The sequence below is a fragment of the Heterodontus francisci genome, chromosome 32, assembly GCF_036365525.1.
Source record: "Heterodontus francisci isolate sHetFra1 chromosome 32, sHetFra1.hap1, whole genome shotgun sequence".
NCBI classification, from domain to species: domain Eukaryota; kingdom Metazoa; phylum Chordata; class Chondrichthyes; order Heterodontiformes; family Heterodontidae; genus Heterodontus; species Heterodontus francisci.
In genome coordinates this window covers 8256278-8276126 of record NC_090402.1, presented here as the reverse complement: position 1 = coordinate 8276126, position 19849 = coordinate 8256278, and the positions used below count along the sequence as shown (strand labels likewise).

Here is a 19849-nt window from a genome sequence, read left to right as displayed (position 1 = left end):
AATGTAACAGACTTTTCTTCAATAGCCACTTATAGAAAAAAAATAAATGCTACAATATAGAAACAGGCCATTTGGCCCAACTGGTCAATATTGACATTTACATTTCATGCCAGCAAATAGTCCTCATCACATTTACCTGCCCTGTTCTCATCACCTCGTTCCATGTTCCTTATCGCCTGTCCAATCTAAATTGAATAGACTTAGTTTTTGCCTGAACTTCTAAACCTGGAAGTGAATTCCACAGCTTCACAACTCTCAGTGTAATGAATTTTACCTTGCTCTCTGTTTTAAATCTCTTGCATTTAATTTTGTACTTATGGGCCCTAGTTCTAGACCCCTCGACCAGAGGGAAAAAAGTCTGCTTCTGTCAATACTATCCCCACCCTTTCATATTTTTAAAAGTTATGCTTTGCAATCTGTGTTACTCTAACGATAAAAGTCGCAACTGTTCATGTTTTTTGCATTTATACTTCCTCATAGCAGGCTACAACCTAATGAATGTGATCAGCACACTCTCTAAATTTCTAATAGCGTGAAGCTTAATTTGTACCAGTACTCTAACAACAACATATTTATATAGTGCCTTCAACATAATAAAACATCCCTAGGCGCCTCACAGGAGCATTATAAAACACAATTTGACTGACGTTTAACGGTTTCATATAAGCTCAATTCCCTCTTGACTATTTTATACCTTGTGATAAAACTTAAAAGTCAATTAGTTTTTTTTTACAGCTTTATTAACCCGAGGTGCTGCACTTAATGTCCTGTGAACCTGTACCCCAAATCCATCTGCTCTCCCGCAGCATCGAACCCATTTCCATTCAGGATTACTGCTGCTATTTCTTAAAAATGAAAATGCATTAGCTCACATTCACTTACAGAGAATTCTTTGTCACTTTCTAGCCCACTTCATTTCATCTTCTAAAGAATTAACTATACTTCCTATCTTGGTATCATTTGCAAATTTCTTCTAGGCCTAAATCCAAATCATTAATATATATTCAATGCAACAGATTCCACATTCTGATAATGTTCTTATTTGTAAGAGGGTTGAAGTACAAGAATAAGGAAGTTGGTTACAATTGTACAGGGTGTTGGTGAGACCACATCCAGAGTACTGTGTACAATTTTGAACTCTGTACCTAATGAAGTGCAACGAGGGTTCAGTTGATTGATTACTGGGATGAGAGGGTCACCCTATGAGGAGAGATTGAGTAGAATGGGCCTCTACTCTCTGGAGTTAAGAATGAGGGGTGATCTAATTGAAACAAAATTCTGAGCGGGCTCGACAGGGTAGATGCTGAGAGGCTGCTGCCCCTGGCTGAAGAAACTAGAACTAGGGGACATAGTCTCAGGATAGGGTTGACCATTTCTTCACTTAGAGGTTGTAGATCTTTGGAATTCTCGAATATAAAAGCAAAATACTGCGGATGCTGGAAATCTGAAATAGAAACAGAAAATGATGGAAATACTCAGCAGGTCAGGCAGCATCTGTGCAGAGGGAAACAGTTAATGCTTCAGATTGATGACCTTTCATTCGCCCTGATTAGATGCCATTGACCTGAAATGTCAACTCTTTCTCGCTCCACAGATGTGGCCTGACCTGCTGAGTATTTCCAGCATTTTCTGTTTTTATTTTGGAATTCTTTACCCCAAAGGGCTGTGGATGCTCAGTCGTCGAGTATATTCAAGGTTGAGCCTGACAGATTTTTGGAATCAAGGGATAAGGCAGGTAAGTGGAGTTGAGTTCTTGAATCAGTCATGATCTTATTAAATGGCAGAGCAGGCTTGAGGGTCTGTGTGGGCTACTCTTGCATCTATTTCTTACGCAATAATCCCTTACATGAAATGTCTTTTCACCTCCCCTTTTATATTTCTAGCCTCTGAAGTGCTCTGTTAAAGGCGTTATATAAATGGGAATGACTGTTGTTGTAATCCTAATGTCCTGAGTGGAAGAAATGTTGCAAATCCTTTCAAAGTTCTGAATGCATTGATCAAATTCCCCTTTAACCTTCTCCATTCCAGTGATATAACAACTTGCATTTATACAGTGCCTTCAACATGGGAAAATGTCCCAGGACATACAGGGTAATAGACGACAATTGTCACAGCCAAAGGAGATATTATGAGGGGTGTATAAAAGCTTGATCAAAGAGGTGGAGCTTCAAGCCCAGATAGCCGTAAGCACTGCCACAAAAGGTGGGACAAAGGGAGCGGGGGAATGCATAAGAGGCCAGAGTTGGAGGAACACAGTTTTTGGAGGGTTGTAGGGCTGGAGGAGGTTACAGAGCTAGGGAGGAGTGGGCCATGAAGAGATTTCAAAACAAGGATGAGAATTTTAAGTTTGAGGCGTTAGTGGACTGGAAGCCAAAGTAGTTCAGCGGGCACAGGGTGATGACTGCGTGGGACTTGAATTGAGTTAGGAAACAGGCAGCAGAGTTTCAAATGAGCTCAAATTTAGTCAGGAGGCCAGCCAGCAGAGCATTGGAATCGTCAAGTCTGGAGGTAACAAAAGCACAGATGAGGGTTTCAGCAGCAGATGAATTGAGGCAGGGCAGAAATAGGTGATGTTACAGAGGTGGAAGTAGGAGGTCTTTGTGGAGATAATATGGGGTCGGAAGCTCAGCTCAAGATCTAATAGGATGCCACGGTTGTGAAGAGTGCGGTTCAGTCTGAGACGATGGCCAGGGAGGGGGATGGAATCATTGTGAGGGGCCAACAACAATGGCTTTGGTCTTCCAAATATTTAATTGGAAGGAAATGCGGACGTTGGATAAGTATACTTGACGACACAGAGTCAACAGAGGGTTCGAGACAGGTAATGACGAGGTACAGCTGGGTGCTGTCAGTATACATGCAGAACCTGACTTTGGATGATGATGCCAACGTACAGCATGTAGATGAGAAATAGGAGGGGCCAAAAAAGCTTTGGGGCGCTCCCAGATACAATGGTGGGGAGGAAGTAAGGGAAGATGTTGCAGGAGTTTCTCTGGCAAAGACTGGAGAGTGGAACATAGCGAGCCCAGTCCTGTTCAGTTGCACAAATTAGGAGAGGCTTTGATGAAAGACACCTAAGTTTTTCAAATCTGCCATTAGAACTACAGTCTCTCATGCTGTTATCCTCACAGTGAATTGCCCATGGCTTCAATATCCTATTAAGGAGTGTGCAAAATTTGGCAACTATGGCCTAACCAAACTTTGTGGTTCTGTCCTCGATGCTTTTTTTAAAAAAAATCGTTTCATGGGATGTGGGCATTGCTGGCCAGGCCAGCATTTATTGCCCATCCCTAATTGCCCACGAGAAGGTGGTGGTGAGCTGCCTTCTTGCTTTTGATAAGGTTCGCATGGGAGATTGGTTAAGAAGGCAAGAGCCCATGCAAGGCAAATTGGATCCAAAACTGGCTTGGTGGCAGGAGGCAGATGGTGATGGTCGAGGGTTGTTTTTGCGAGTGGAAGCATGTGACCAGTGGTGTACCGCAGGGATTGGTGCTGGGACCCTTGCTGTTTGTAGTGTACATTAATGATTTAGATGTGAAAATAGGAGGTATAAGTAAGTAAGTTTCCAGATGACACGAGAATTAGTGGTGTCGTAAATAGTGAGATTGAAAGCATTAGATTACAGGACGATATAGTTGGGCTGGTAAGATGGGCGGAGCAGTGGCACATGGAATTTAATTCTGAGAAGTGTGAGGTGATGCATTTTGGGAGGGCTAACAAGGTAAGGGAATATACAATGGATGGTAGGACCCTAGGAAGTACAGAGGGTCAGAGGGACCTTGGTGTACTTGTCCATAGATCACTGAAGGCACAGGTAGATAAGGTGGTTAGGAAGACATATGGGATACTTATCATTATTAGCCGAGGCACAGAATATAAGAGCAGGGAGGTTATGATGGAGCTGTATAAAATATGAGGTAGGCCACAGCTGGAGTACTGTGTACAGTTCTGGGCACCACACTATAGGAAGGATGTGATTGTACTGGAGAAGGTACAGAGGAGATTCACCAGGATGTTGCCTGGGCTGGAGCATTTCAGCTATGAAGAGAGACTGGAAAAGCTAGGGTTGTTTTCCTTAGAACAAATAGGCTGAGGGGGACCTGACTGAGGTATACAAAATTATATGGGGCATTGATAGGAAGAATTTTTTTTCCCTTAGCGGAGGGGTCAATAACCAGGGGGCATATATTTAAGGTACGGGACAGGAGGTTTAGAGGGGATTTGAGGAAAAATGTTTTCATCCAGAGGGTGGTTGGAATCTGCCTGAAGGGGTGGTAGAGGCAGGAACCCTCACAATATTTAAGAAGTATTTAGATGAGCACTTGAAACGCCATAGCACACAAGGCTACGGGCCAAGTGTTGAAAAATTGGATTAGAATAGTTAGGTGCTTGATGGCCGGCACAGACACAATGGGCCGAAAGGACTGTTTCTGTGCTGTATAACTCTATGACTCTATGCTGCAGTCTATGTGGGGTAGGTACACCCACAGTGCTATTAGGAAGGGAGTTCTGGGATTTTGACCCAGCGACAGTGAAGGAACAGCAATATATTTCCAAGCCAGGATGGTGTGTGGCTTGGAGGGGAACTTGCAAGTGGTGATGTTCCCACGCATCTGCTGCCCTTGTCCTTCTAGGTGGTAGAGGCCACGGGTTTGAAAGGTGCTGCCTGAGTAGCCTTGGCGCGTTGCTGCAGTGCATCTTGTAGATGGTACACACTGTAGCCACTGTGCGTCGGTGGTGGAGGGAGTGAATGTTTGTGGATGGGGTGCCAATCAAACAGGCTGCTTTGTCCTGGATGGTGTTGGGCTTCTTGAGTGTTGTTGGAGCTGCACCCATCTAGGCAAGTGGAGAGTATTCTATCACACTCCTGACTTGTGCCTTATAGATGGTGGACAGGCTTTGGGGAGTCAGGAGGTGAGTTACTTGCCTCAGGATTCCTAGCCTCTGACCTGCTCTTGTAGCCACAGTATTTATATGGCTACTCCAGTTCAGTTTCTGGTCATTGGTAGCCCTTAGGATGTTGATAGTGGGGGATTCAGCGATGGTAATGCCATTGAATGTCAAGGGGAGACGGTTAGATTCTCTCTTGTTGGAGATGGTCATTGCCTGGCACTTGTGTGGCGCGAATGTTACTTGCCACTTATCAGCGCAAGCCTGCATATTGTCCAGGTCTTGCTGCATTTTTACAGACTGCTTCAGTATCTGAGGAGTCGCGAATGGTGAACATTGTGCAATCATTAGCGAACATCCTCACTTCTGAATTTATGACTGAAGGAAGGTCATTGATGAAGCAGCTGAAGATGGTTGGGCTAAGGACACTATCCTGAGGAACTCCTGCAGTGATGTCCTGGAGCTCAGATGATTGACCTCCAACAACCACAACCATCTTCCTTTGCGCTAGGTATGATTCCAACCAGCAGAGAGTTTTCCCCGATTCCCATTGACTTCAGTTTTGCTAGGGCTCCTTGATGTCATACTCGGTCAAATGCTACCTTGATGTCAAGGACAGTCACTCTACCTTGCTGCTACACAGAAATCAAAAATCCCATTTGCTTGTATAATGGCTCTTTCCACCTGCAATCTGCTGTTAAAGATCTTTGTGTTTATATTCACAAAACACTCCTCTCACAGTGAGTTCTGTCTTTAGGATGTGTTTCCATTTTCTCTTCTTTCCGCCACCTAAAAATGTACAACTCTACATTTAGCTACAGTGAACTGCATTTGCCACTTATCTGCTCACTCCCCTAAGTTGTCCATGTCTTCCTGTAGTGTCTTAAATTCTTCCTGAGTTTTCCACGCTCCCTGATTTGGTACTGTCATCAATTACTAATATTATTCCATCTATGCCCACATTCAAACTGTATGTATATGGAGGATGAGAGAAAAATTTACTCTTACTCGCTGTTTCAGCCAACTATCTGTTCTCTTACAGAAAGCCAGTTGGTGAAGGATAGAACTGAAGCCAATCTTTCCAGAGTTTTACATTTATTTAGAGTTACACATTACAAGCATACACCTCCTAGTCCAACAACCACAGTTTTAGTCTCTGTCTATTTATAGGGGCTCAAGCAAATCTCCAGTTCATGTCCACCACATGCATACAATTAAACACAATTAATGTACAATTAACACTATCTATCAATGTTACTACTTGATCTTTAATACCACCAGCCTGAAACTTTGCAAGTCTCTTTTGTGGTACTTTATCAAACATTTTTATTTGTCCTAATATACCAGATCCCCTGCATTCCCATTAGCTACATGCTTGATACATTGTCTTGCAAATTCAATTTAAAAGATTTGCATTTATATGGCGCCTTTCATGACCACCAAATGACCTTTACAGCCAATTAAGTACTTTTTTTTTGAAGTGATGATCTGTCCTTTACAAATTTGTCCCCGAAAAGCCCATATCTTCCCAAGTTACCCTTCTAACAATTTCCTTCCAATGACATGAGGTTAACTGAACTTTTGGTACCTGGATTAACCATTTCCAAACAGGGGATGTAAGATTCATCACCCTCTTTGGTTCAATTCCTGCTAACAAATTTGGGATTGCGATTAAGTTAGACTAACTTAGATAACTGGCTGAAGAAAAGGGGAATAAAGGGATACGGCAACAGGACAGGCACATGGGATTAGGACTACGACTCGTGGGGAGGATAAACACCAACATGGAGTGGATGGGATGAATGGCTTGTTCCTGCGTTGTCAATTCTATATATTTAATAGATTTTTCTATCTATCGATCTCAAAATTAAGCCAATTGATCTGACCTCTCTGCCAGTGGGTAGAATAGGAGGCTGGGATCCTGGGGGCAGGAGCCTTCTGGTCCCACCAACACTCAAGCTCTGTGCTTGGGGAAGCTGGATGGATTGAGTTAACGCAATCAGTTGCTGCTGGCCTGAGCCAAACCTAGGCAGAGACAGCTGGGATCCAGGCATAGACATGGTCACCTGCACAAGTAGGAAATATAATGAAGATAGTTTAATACATGAATCAAACCATAATAATGTTAACTGCATAATACATACATCATATTCAACGGCTATATGACTATGTGATGCATTATGAAAATATACCAGTAATATAACTCAAGTGTCAAGGGAAGCAGCAAACTGTCACCTGCCAAAATTTCACCATCCAGCACTCTCATCACAGTTGCACAAAGCATTTTCAGTGACTATTAATTTTCAAATATGAAAAAAAACCTTTCATTTAGATACCTCCCAAAGAATTAAAAACAGTGACTATTATGAGGGTGAGGGTTCAAGGGTTAGATTATGAGGAAAGATAACATACTGGGATTGTATGCCCTGGAATATAGGTTCTGAGTTGATCTGATTGGCGTTTTAGGATTTTGAAAGGAATTGACAGTACAGATAGAAAGTTTCTCCGCGAGTCTCGGACAAGGGACATAACCTTAAAGTCAGAGCCAGGTCATTCAGGAGAGAAGAGAGGAAACACTTCTTCACATAAAGGGTGGTAGAAGTGTGGAACTCTCTCCAACAAAAAGCAGTAGATGAGAGCTCAATTAATCATTTTAAATCTGAGATTGATAGATTTTTGCTAGACAAGGATCTCAAAGGATATGGAAACAAGATGCAAATCAGCCATGATCTCAATGAATGGTGGAACAGCCTCAAGGGGCTGAATGGTCTACCTGTGTTTTGCGAGCTGATTTTTTACTTGACATAAAAAAACTATTGTACTTATTTACTGCCAGAATCCAATTATTGCAGGAACAAGACCCAAATCTGCCACCTGGGAGTCATTCTGAAAATGTCAGGAGTTATCTGGACACATTTCACTATATCAATCTTATTCTGTTACAATTTTTCCACTCAGTGCTTCTTCTGCTTTTCATCAACATTAATTTATCTATCCTGTAACATCTCCCAAGCTGCGCTAATCCTACTCTTTCCTGTCTCAATCTTGCCAAATATATTTTCTGCAGGTCCCTCTCTTCTATTTTCATCTAGCCATAACTCATCCTACATTATTTTATAAATGTGAATAAAGTCTAACCACAAAACTAGAGCCAAAACATTACAGTAAAATCGCTTTGCCAAAATTCAGGTTCAACATAAGGGTTAGGAGCAGGAGTAGGCCATTCGGCCCTCCAAGTATGCTCCACTATTCAACAAACTCAACTCCACTTTCCCGCCCTATCCCCAGATCCTTGATTCCCTTAGCGCCCAGAAATCGACAAATCCAAAACTCTTGAATATACGCAGCAAATTAACATTGACAGCTCTCTGGGGCAGAGAATTCCAAAGATTCACAACCCTCTGCATTAAAAAACTTCTCATCGCATTCCTAAATAGCCAAAGCCTTATTTAATTAATTCAACCCCTGGTTCTGGAATTCCCAGCCAGGGGGAAACAGCCTCTCAGCATCTATCCTGTTGAGCCCTCTTAGAATTTTGTACGTTTCAACGAGATTGCCTCTCATTCTTCAAAACCCGAGAGACTATAAACCTAGTCTACTCAATCTCTCATAGGCCAGCCCTTTCGCCCCAGGAGTCAATCTTGTGAACCTTCGTTGCGCATCCCTCCTAAGGCACATATATCCTTCCTTAAGTAAGGAGACTAAAACTACACAGTTCATATATATTTTACATCAATAACCCAAGCTAATTCAATAAAAAAGGCACTATAAAACATTTAATACTATACTTTTTAAAATGAATAAGTCGCGTGTAATGGTAGAATACATTAACATTTCCACAACAAATACGGAGTGTTGAGATCAAACCCAAGACACATCAAAAGCAAAAGCTCCAGCTGAATTTTATTGAAGCTCACAGATTCCTATTGAAATAGAAATGAGTATTTTTGCTACACAACGGTTTAAGAATTTCCTGAACCTGTATCAGCTGGGAGTCCATGATCTGTGAAGTGGTGAGTCCAGGTTGGTTTAGCTGGCTTTCATACATAAGGGGTTGATTTCCACCAATTGCTTGGTAATGCGACCCTGGCTGTGGCTTTACCAGATCAGAGGCTGGAACAGCAGGGAATGCCGTGTATGGAGTTTTCAGAGGAGCCCCGGACAAGACCATTGTGGACGGTTGAGACAGACTGGGGTGCATGTACACTTGTGATCTGTGAACAACATCAACTTCCATTTAATTGTACTCTTCCCTCTGCACACACAACAAAAACACAGCTAACTGGAACCTTCAATAAATCAAACACTCAGGTGGAATTAATCTTTTCTAGACATCTCATTTATCACAAGGTGAAACAGTGATAGAGTCAGCTACAATCCAACTTTAAAGCATTCTAAATATTGAAAAAAGCTACATAAAAGAGAGACATTTTGAAACCTAAAACAACTTTTAATTTGTGCGTAAGAAACTAAATGTAACTTCTACTGCTAGAATATCGGCCATGCAAATTTACTGAGCAAATGAAAAAATACATTGCATTTTTCATTATAAAACAGAATTGCTGGAGGTCCAGCAATTCCAAATTGTGCTGCAACAGTTTGACTGGTACCTGAATGGTTGCATTGAACCGAACATTTCCTGGGACTGAGAGACGGGCAATCCGTTCCGCAATCCAAGGGGTGCCTGGGCCTGTAAGGACGTGTGCATGGGAATTGGAATCTGATGTGTTGCAGCCGCCTAAAGAAATGCGAGAAAAATAAGCAGCTGTGATAACAAACACAACTGCATCCATGTTAAAATGGACAACAACCGCCCCCACCCCCATGAAGTAAAGTCTCACTCCATTCAGTCACACTGCAAGTACTGGTATCTGCCATTTTATACAGTGCCTCACTACAACTCACTGAACAGAATACCTCAATAGTGCCAGTGTTTCAGAACAACGGTACATTCAGACGACTGAAGCAGGCGTTGGCATGTTAGACTATTGCTGCAAAGTTTTTCAAAGCTCAACTTGGAAGTACAGATAAATCAATGAAAATTCCACAATTACCTGAGAAAGTCCAGCCTGGAAACCTTGCTGTTGTGGAACTGACTGAGGAAGGAGTCGGGTCTGACTGGCAAAAACATGGCCATCCATGTACAAAGGAGAAATATGGCTCCCTGAAAAAACACACAAAAAAGTTTCTCCTACTTGTAGATTCAGTGGCTAGCTTACACAGGACGAATTAAAGAAAACAAAACAAAGAGGCATTTTCTTAAATCAGCGGATTGTCTTTGAGAGAGAGAATGTGAAACTCTCACTCCACACAAGTAGGACTGTCCTTTACACAAAGCAACTCGTCTTGTAAAGGATTTTCATTTATGCTCAAGGTATTAGATCGTTTTCAGTTATTAAGTAAACTGTGCATTCCAACGTTGTCCAGTGTGCATACTTCACAAATAGAATCCAAGGAAATCTATACTGTACGCCAGAAAATGGGAGTCAGGATGTCTGGGAGTAAGTAGATATCTGTTGAGTACAGTTAACATCCTTTTTTAAAGCAAGCAAATATGCTTGCTTTAATTATATGCCTTTAATATGTAGGATTTACTCTAAATATATAACAGGAAGAAGTCATCGACATGCAACCTTAAGTTGGGTGGAATCATAGGTGCTACTTTGCCATGACCACTGGCATATCAATACAATTCTCAAAATATGTCCCTTCAGATTATCAAACAGAGTAAGCACATATCAATCTTCCCCACCTCTCTAAATGACTGATCAACTTAATCATTGGGACCACAGCCCCAAAAGGCAAAAGATAACCAAAAGGCGGACAGTGATCCCAATTAGCACAGAAGATCAAGAGGTCACATACCTGGCAAAGAGACGGAAGGTGCAACTGACACCATGGGCATCGGTGGCACAGAAGAACACCCAATTGAGCTGTAGCCTACCCCACTAGGGGGTCCTGTGTTGCACGGGGTCTGCGTACTGGCACTACTGCTGCCAGGAGAACTCTGTTCAGTAACATTGGGAGAATTTTCCCAAGCCTTGCGGGCGGACTCCATCTGATCATATAAAGAAAATGGCATGAAATTCAGTGACGCTGTTTGAAAGCTAAAAATGTGAAGCAGCCTTCTTCCAAATACCACAACCAATCCACTCAGCCTCAGGTATTAATTGGACCGATTGAGTCAGCTTTGGAAAACAAACATTGATCAGCTCAGCAGGCAAGAAAGAGTTAAGTTTCATTCACTCGCAGAGTGAAACCAAAAGTGACCCATTTGAACCCTGTACTAGGAAGTTACATCCAAGCCAACAAAACTCATTCATACATAAGAGGGAAAAGGTTAAGCTCTAAACAAGTAGATCAATCATTCTCAAAATTTGCGTGGTTAAAAACTGACAAAGTTATAATCAAAAAACAGTTGGAGCACTGCAGATATAACTTTTCAATTTGGCACCTTATTAATTCAGCATACTCAATTATGAGCTTGTTAAAAAAATTCATTTCATTTAAAAACATAATAGAAGCAGGATCAGTGCATACAGCCCCTCAAGCCTGCTCTGCCACTCAATGAGATCATGGCTGAGCTTTTACATCAACTCCACTTTACTGCTCCATTCCCATATCTCTTAATTCTCCTGCTGCCCAATGACCTAACAATCTCAGTTTTGAATATACTCATCGACTGAGCATACACAGCTCTCTGGCTAGAGAATTCCAAAGACTCACAACCCTCTTGAGTGAAGAAATTTCTCATCTCTGTCCTAAATGGCTGACACCCAAACCTAAGACTATGATTCCCCAATTCTAGGTAGGGGTAACAGCCTCTCAGCAGCTATGCCGTTGAGCCCTCTAAGAACTTAATATGTTTCAATGAGATCATCCCTCATTTTTCTAAACCCCAGATAATATATGTCCATTCTACTCAATCTCTCCTCACAGGTCAGCTCTCTTACCCCAGGAATCAATCCAGTGAATCTTTGTTGCACCCGTCCAAGGCCTTAGGTATGGAAACCCAAACAGTACACAGCACTGCGGTCTCATCAAATCCCGATATAATTGCAGCAAAACTTCCTAACTCTTATACTCCATCTACTCGCAATAAAGGCCAACATACTATTTGCTTTCCTAATTGCTGGTTGTACCTGCATGTTAACTTTTTGTGATTCATGTACAATAACCCCCGAAATCCCCATGAAGAGAACAATGGGGTATAACCTTAAAATTAGATCTAGGCCATTCAGAGGTGATATCAAGAAGCACTTCTGCACACGGCCGTGGGAGTAATGTTGCTAGGTGTTGGATGAAAAGTGTGTGAGATTGCACTGTTGACTGGATGGAGTGAATTTGTTGGGCCTGATGGCATCTCTTAGTCCTTTTAGGAGTTATCCACCATAATGAGGCAAAATCTACCTACAATGAGATAGAGAACAAGGGGGTGGAGCCTTAAAATTAGAGCTAGGTCATTCAGAAGTGGTGTCAGGAAACACTTGTTCACACAAAGGGTAGTGGAAATCTGGAACTCTGTTCCTCAAAAAAAACTACTGAGGCTAAGTCAATTGAAAATTTCAAAACCGAGATGACTTTTGTGAGGTAAAGGATATTAAGGGTCACGGAACCAAGGCAGGTAAATGAAATTTAGCAGAGATCAGTCATGAACTAATTGAATGGTGGAACAGGCTCAAGGGGCTGAATGGCCTCCTCCTATTCCTGTAAAAGCACCAAAGCTTAGCCCTTTCCAAACTTCAGGCCCATGTAACCCAATCACAATAAAATCAGTGAATTAAAGGAAAAACAGAATTGTGGTGCCCGAGCTAGATTGTTAGGGCCCATAGGTCTCATAAGGCCTGTCTGGTCGCTTGGACACGCCAAGGTTAATACGTACTCATACCAGATGTAACTTAATGTGGGTAAGTGTGACATGATGCTCTTGCAGATGCACATTCAAAAATCTTTGAAGGTGCCAGGGCAAGTTGATGAGGAGGTTAAGAAAGCATATGGGATATTTGGCTTTGTTAATTGGGACTTTGAGAATGAAAACAAATGTCATGTTAAATCTTTGCCAATCTCTGGTTAGGCTTCTGCTAGAGTATTTTGCACAATTTTAGGCACCATACTTTAGGAAGGATATCAAGGCCATGGAGAGGGTACTGAGGTGGTTTACCAGGATGATACCAGGGATGAGGGACTTCAGTTATAGTGGGGGGGGGGGGGGGGACTGGAGAAACTAGGACTCTTCTCCCCAGACCAGAAATGGTTAAGGGGAGACCCAATAGAGGTATTCAAAATTATGAGCAAATTTGATAGATGGGTCATTAACCAGAGATCATAGATTTAAAATAATTGGCAAAAGAACCAGAAGGAAATGAGGAAAAATTATTTCCACAGAATGTTATGATCTTGAATGCACTATCTGAAAGAATGGTGGAATAGAAACTTTGAAAAGGGTCATGCATTTGAAGAGAACTGATTTGCAAAGTTATAGGTAAAATGCTGGGGTCTGCAACTAAGTTGGACAGCTATTTCAAAGGGCCAGCAAAAGCATGACCAGCCGAATGGCCCCCTTCCGTGCTGTAAGATCCTATGATTTGAAGAATCAGTGATCAGGTGGAGCAGCCTTGGGCTTCAACCTACCTTTAAAGTGAGATCGGTACTTGGAAGGGACACTGGAGTGAGGTTGGGACCCTGTTGCAGATGCTCCCTCCGTAGAATAGGGATTGACTGGCTCAGAGTAACCTGGAAAATAACAGCCTGGTATTAAATAAAAGACTTGCACCCACCTTTGCATCATAACTTGGGTTACTTCAGTGTTAACAGCTACAGAAACTTGTTACAAGAATAGATTTACCTGAGCTTACAATATTGACAACCCGTAACAGTTCAGAGAAATCCCAAGGATTTCTCGACAGTTTACCAGGCATGTACAAAATACTAGTTAGACCCCTCCCCCAGAGCTAGAGACAGTGTACAGTTCTGGTTACCACATTGACAGGAAGGATGTGAACATACTAGAGAGGGTACACAGGAGATTTATAAGGATGTTGCCAGGAATTAAGAATTTTAGCTACGAGGAAAGATTGGATAGGTTGGGATCGTTTTCTTTGGAACAGAGGAGGTTAAGAGAAGATTTAATTGGGATGTATAAAATTATGACAGGCCCAGATAGAGTGGATAGGAAGGTCCTATTCCCCTTAGCAGAGAAGTCAATAACCAGGGGGCATAGATTTAAAGTAATTGGGAGAAGGGCTAGAGGTAACTTAAGAATTCTTTCAACCAAAGGGTGATGGAGGTCTGGAACTCACACTGACTGAAAGGGTGGTAGAGGCAGAAACATTGCATTTAAAAAGTACTCGGATATGCACTTGAAGTGCTGTAACCTACAAGGCTATGGACCAAGAGCTAGAAAGTGGCATTACACTAGATTGCTGTTTTCTGGTTGGCATATACAAGATGGGCTGAATGGCCTCCTTCGGTGCTGTACGATACTATGAACTTAACATAATTTTTTTTAAACCAAATTTTTGTAAAACTCCAAGTGACTAGTACATCTGTTCCTTTGATTTAGAATAATTGCTTTCAGTTATAAAAATATTAATATTTATTAAAAGGAAACACTTTCATCTATTAAAAGGGCTCACCACCACCTTCTCAAGGTGGCAACTAGGGATGGGCAATAAATGCTGGCTTTGCCAGCGACACACATCCCAAGAATGAATTTTAAAAAATGTGGACCTTTCAGAAAGGTTCAGCGGAATGGTGTTTAAGCCGTCATGAAAAGTTATACAATCTTCTTCTAAGACACATAGATCAGATTTAAATGCTACAAATGAATTTTCATGTTTGCTCCCAAAGCTCATTGTCAGATTAGGAATATCAGATATCCTTTGTAGCAGCGCCTCTCATGTATAGTACTCACGTTGTTAGCCAATACATCCTGCAGTTTGGTGATGGACTTGGAAACAGGACTTGGCACTGAATTCTGCGGCAAACTGAAATCAGAATCCTAAAACAGCAACCAATAAACTCTTCTCAGTTTAACAAACCACAACACAAACCCCACAGCTATCAACAGCCACAGATTAGAAGCATCTTTAGGAGTCTTGAATATTGCATCTTGAACAGATTTGGCAAATCATTGATGCAGACACTTATGGAAATTACAAGATTACCTAAACAATAACCTAGCTTATGTTACCATAATGCAAGCTAACCAGGAACTGACCTATTATTAAGTGTGTGCAATGCAAGCTAATTATTTTCAGTGCTGCCATAACTTGCAAATCAGTACTATTACAGCCAAGTTAAGACTATGGGAACGGAGATCAACAGACTTGCATTTTGCTCATCTACCATGGCCCAAATTGGTTCATTGGCAATAGGTTTCAAAAGGACTTTAAGCTGGTAGAATGAGCAGACAAATGGCAGATGACATTCAAAGCAGAAAAGTGAGAGGCAATACGTTTTGGTATGAAGAATAAGGAGAGACAGTACATGCTAAATGGTACAATTTTAAAGGAGTTGTAAGAAGAGACACACTTGGGAGATGTTTGTGGACAAATTGGTGGCAGGACAGGCTAACAAAGCAGTTAATAAAGCAGATGGGATCCTGGACTTTATAAGTAGAGGCAGAGAGTTCAAAAGTCAGGCAGTTCTGCTAAACTTAGATAATATAGCAGTTCAGTCCCAGCAGTACTGTATCCAATTCTGGATATCCCACTTTAGGAAGGACATGAAGGCTTTGCAGATTTACTAGAATGATTCCAGGGTTGAGGATTTACAATTACGTAGTTATTTTCTTCATGGGATGTGAGCGTCACTGGCAAGACCAGCATTTGCTGCATATCCCTAATTGCCCTTGAGAAAGTGGTGGCGAGCTGCCTTCTTGAACCTCTGCAGTCCATTGGTGCGGTTTCACCCACAGTGCTGTTAGGAAGGGAGTTCCAGGATTTTGATCCAGCGACAGTGAAGGAAAGGCAATATATTTCCAAGTCGGGATGGTTTGTGACTTGGAGGGGAACTTGAGGGTAGTGGTGTTCCCATGTGTCTGCTGTCCTTGTCCTTCTAGGTGGCAGAGGTCACGGGTTTGAAAGGTGCTGTCGAAGGAGATGTGGTGGGTTGCTGCTGTGCATCTTGTATATGATGCACACTGCTGCCACTGTGTGCCAATGGCGGAGGGAGTGAATGTTGAAGGTGGTGAATGGGGTGATCAAGCATGCTGCTTTGTCCTGGATGGTGTTGAGCTTCCTGAATGCTGTTGGAGCTACACCCATCCAGGCAAGTAGAGGGTATTCCATCAGACTCCTTACTTGTGCCTTGTAGATGGTGGACAGGTTTTGGGGAGCCTGCAGGTGGGTTACTCGCCGCAGAATTCCCAGTCTCTGGCCTGCTCTTGTAGCCACAGTATTTACATGGCTGCTCTAGTTCAATTTCTGGTTAATGATATCCCCCAGGATGTTGATAGTGGGGGATTCAGTGTTGGTAGTGCCAATGAATGTCATGGGGAGATGGTTAGATTCTCTCTTATTGGAGATCATCACTGCCTGGCATTTGTGTGGCGCAGAAGTTACTTAGATAGACTGGAGAGGCTGGGATTGTTCACCTTAGAGCAGAGCAGGCCAAGAGGAGATTTGATAGAGGTGTTTAAAATCATGAAGGGTTTAGAGTAAAAAAAGACTGGCAAAACAAGCAGAGGCAACATGAGGAAACACCATTTTTTTAAACACGAGTGGTTAGGATTTGGAACGCACTGCCTGGTAGGGTGGTAAATACAGATTCAATAGCAGCTTTCGAAAGGGAATTATAAATAATTGAAAGAGAAAAAAAATTACAGGGATATGGGGAAAGAGCATGGGAGTGGGACTAATTCGATTGTTCTTAGAAAGAGCCGGCACAGACTCAATGGGCCGAGCAACCTCCTTATGTGCTGTACTGCTCTATGATTCTAGGTGGCAATTACCATGGCTGTAAAATTCAAGCAGATCTTGATGTGATGGGGAAATGAACCAGAGTTTGAAAAAATGTCATTGAACTTGGATAAATGTAGCATTATGCATGTGGGCAGGACCATTACCAAGTACACTTACACTGTACAGCTTACAGAATTGAAGTCTGTTGGAAAAGAACAAGAGCTTGGTGTTGTAGTAAACAATCACCTTAAGGTTCACGTCCAATGACATGAACGAATAGTCAAAGCAAATGGGGGCTAAGGTTGCACTGTGAGGTAATACAGTATAAAACAAAATACACTTTGGTCCTCTCGCATGGTGGGTGAAATAGAGACTTTGGGAAAGGTTCAGAGGGCCATGAGAATGGTAGCCAGCTTAAAACACCTTTATTACCCAGATATGTTTAAAAAGCTGCGCCTATTTACTTTAGAGGTTTGCAGACTGATAGAGAAGATCAAGATAATGAAGGGACTACAATATGTTCAGATTATTCCAAATAGATAGGTTACAGACAAATTTGGGCCTTGAGCGCAAGTTATGCAAGAGCGGAACTAGGTTAGATGTCAGTTCTTCATTTCGCAGAGGACAGTCGACCTATGGAACAAGTTACCGACTCTTTCAATGAGTGTTGATTTGCTGCAGACTTCCAAAACAAAGCTGGGGATCACAGCATACAAAAGGTAGGTTTAATACTGGGTACTATAAATCATCTTCATTGTAGTCTCCTGGTCGCGGCTGCAATCGTCCAAGGTTTGAAGGACGAAGAGGTATTTTCCGTATTTTCTCCCCTAAATTGGCCTCATCTTATTTAAATGATTCTTTTGTTTCTCTCAGGAGATTAAGTAGCTGCCAATGAGTGGGTAGTGTTGTGAATGATGCTTAAAGCATCACGACTGTGTGGGACAGGCTCAATGGGACAGCCGCTCTTTTCTTTCCCATCATTTTCGTGTGTTCATATTCATGCACATTCACAATGCACTTTCAAAAGACAAGGTGAACACATCATTAAAAGCAGCACAGGTCAGTAAAGGAATTAAGACGCTAACATAGCACTGGGATTTATTTCTGGGCGGATAGAATTCAAAAGCAATGAAGTTATGTTAAATAAAAGCAAAATACTGTGGATGCTGGAAATCTGAAATAAAAACAAGAAATGCTGGAACCACTCAGCAGGTCTGGCAGCATCTGTGGAAAGAGAAGCAGAGTTAACGTTTCGGGTCAGTGACCCTTCATCGGAACTGTTAAACTTGCATAGGACCTGGTCAGGCTGTGCTTAAAGAGTGCTGTGCACAGTTCTGGTCTCCATTCTAAAGAAAGGACATAGAAGTACTGGAGGACTTGCAAAAATGATTTACAAGGATGGTACCAGACCTGAGGGATTGCAGCTGTCAGGAAAGATTCAACAGGTTGGGGCTTTTTCTTTAGAAAATATTTAGAGGTGACCTGATAGAGGCCTTTAAGATTAAGAATAGGTTTGACAAAGTAGATATGGAGAGAATGTTTCCACTTCTTGGGGATCCAAAACTAGGGCAATACAAGATAGTTACTAATAAAACCAATAGGGAAATAAGGAGAAATTTCTTTACTCAGAGCGGTGAGAATGTGGAACCACAGGAAGTGGTTGAAGCAAATAGCTTAGATGCTTTTAAATGGAAACTAGATAAGTACATGAGAGAAAAGGGATAGAAAGATACGTTGAAAGGCTGAGATGAGGTAAGATGGAATGGGAGGAGGCTCGTTTGGAGTATAAACAGCAGTACAGACTGGCGGGGCAGAATGGCCTGTTTATGTGCTGTATATTCTATGTAAGTAATACACAGGGTCTTTGTCTTAATATCTCTCTTCGCCAAATTTGCAATGAACATCTAGTTTTAAATAAGGATGAACTTGTCACACTAGTGAGCTGCCATGAAATATTACACAATAGTTATTCTGTGACTTCACTGATCAGGTCATTTAAAGTCAGTTAGCAAACATTATACACACCAGAATTACATAATTAGTTTAATTCACAGAATGTCATTAATTTTACGAGTTGTATTTTCAGTTTTCTTATGAAAGTTACCTTTGGGCTCACTCCAAACTCTATTGGGGGAACTGGAATGACAGAATCTACATGCAGATCCAGCCCTGTTTTGGTGCTCGGCCTGCTGTCAGCTGCATGTGTCGAACTGATGCCCCCATCACTGCGCTCTGTTCCCTCTGGTTCCAGACACTCCTTTGCCTTCTTGTTTTTCAGGGACCGTTCATTTCCTATTGGCCCAGGCTTGTGGTCTTTGTTCTGCCCAGCTGCTGGCTCCGAAATCTTAAAAAACAGCAAATAAAAACATTTGCTCCCATGAACAAAGCTGTAACGCTCCTTGAACATAGTGCTAAGATTAAAAATATATCGCAACATCAACCTCAGAATAAACAAACCTGCTTTCTGCCAAGACGGCAAACTGGAATCAAAATGCAGCAGCATAAAAATGGGTTAGAAAGAAAGCACGTTCATTTCTAAAACACTTCCTCACCCGTTTCAGGATATACCAAAATGCTTCACATTCAGTAATTTTATCTTATGGCCTTACAGGGGCCATTAAATTACATATAGTGACACCATAGCAGCAAAATAATACATTGCATATTACATGGTGTAATGCTGTTATATCTAGTGTACCCCACATATCCTGAGCAATAGCACTAGCTTCTCAAAATATCCCTAATAAAATAAATTAAACTAGTTCACCAAAATAAAAACTAGAAAGCATTTTTTCCCCTGCCATTTTTTGTTGGCTCCTATACTGTCATTCACCAACTTGCCTCAATCCCTGTTACCGACTGTCAAATTTCTGCAGGAGCTATCAGTGGGCTTCCTTCCCCCATCTATAGTCTCTCCTCTCTTACAGTCCTTGGTCTGTGTTTTTCCTTCTTCCTGAGACTCATGGTGTAGGCTTTCTTTTTGGTGTCATTGTGCACATTTGATCTTTTGGTGTTGCATGTTTTGATCTTTCAAGCCACCCAAAAGTGCTTTTAGC

At 41.8% G+C, this 19849-nt stretch overlaps 1 protein-coding gene across 4 annotated transcripts in view; it reads right to left on the bottom strand.

The window, feature by feature from the left end:
- Positions 1-19849, bottom strand: part of prrc2b (proline-rich coiled-coil 2B) — a 79748-nt gene that overhangs the window by 5031 nt on the left and 54868 nt on the right. For 3 of the 4 annotated variants that reach the window (XM_068012146.1, XM_068012147.1, XM_068012149.1), the window contains exons 22-29: positions 18898-19137; positions 14804-14890; positions 13522-13623; positions 10756-10948; positions 9945-10054; positions 9501-9628; positions 8870-9104; positions 6777-6956 (exon numbers count right to left, since the gene is read on the bottom strand). In XM_068012146.1, coding sequence (XP_067868247.1) covers positions 6777-6956; positions 8870-9104; positions 9501-9628; positions 9945-10054; positions 10756-10948; positions 13522-13623; positions 14804-14890; positions 18898-19137 — 1275 coding nt within the window. The remainder of the gene's footprint in view (positions 1-6776; positions 6957-8869; positions 9105-9500; positions 9629-9944; positions 10055-10755; positions 10949-13521; positions 13624-14803; positions 14891-18897; positions 19138-19849) is intronic. The other variant, XM_068012148.1, reaches the window with a different exon arrangement.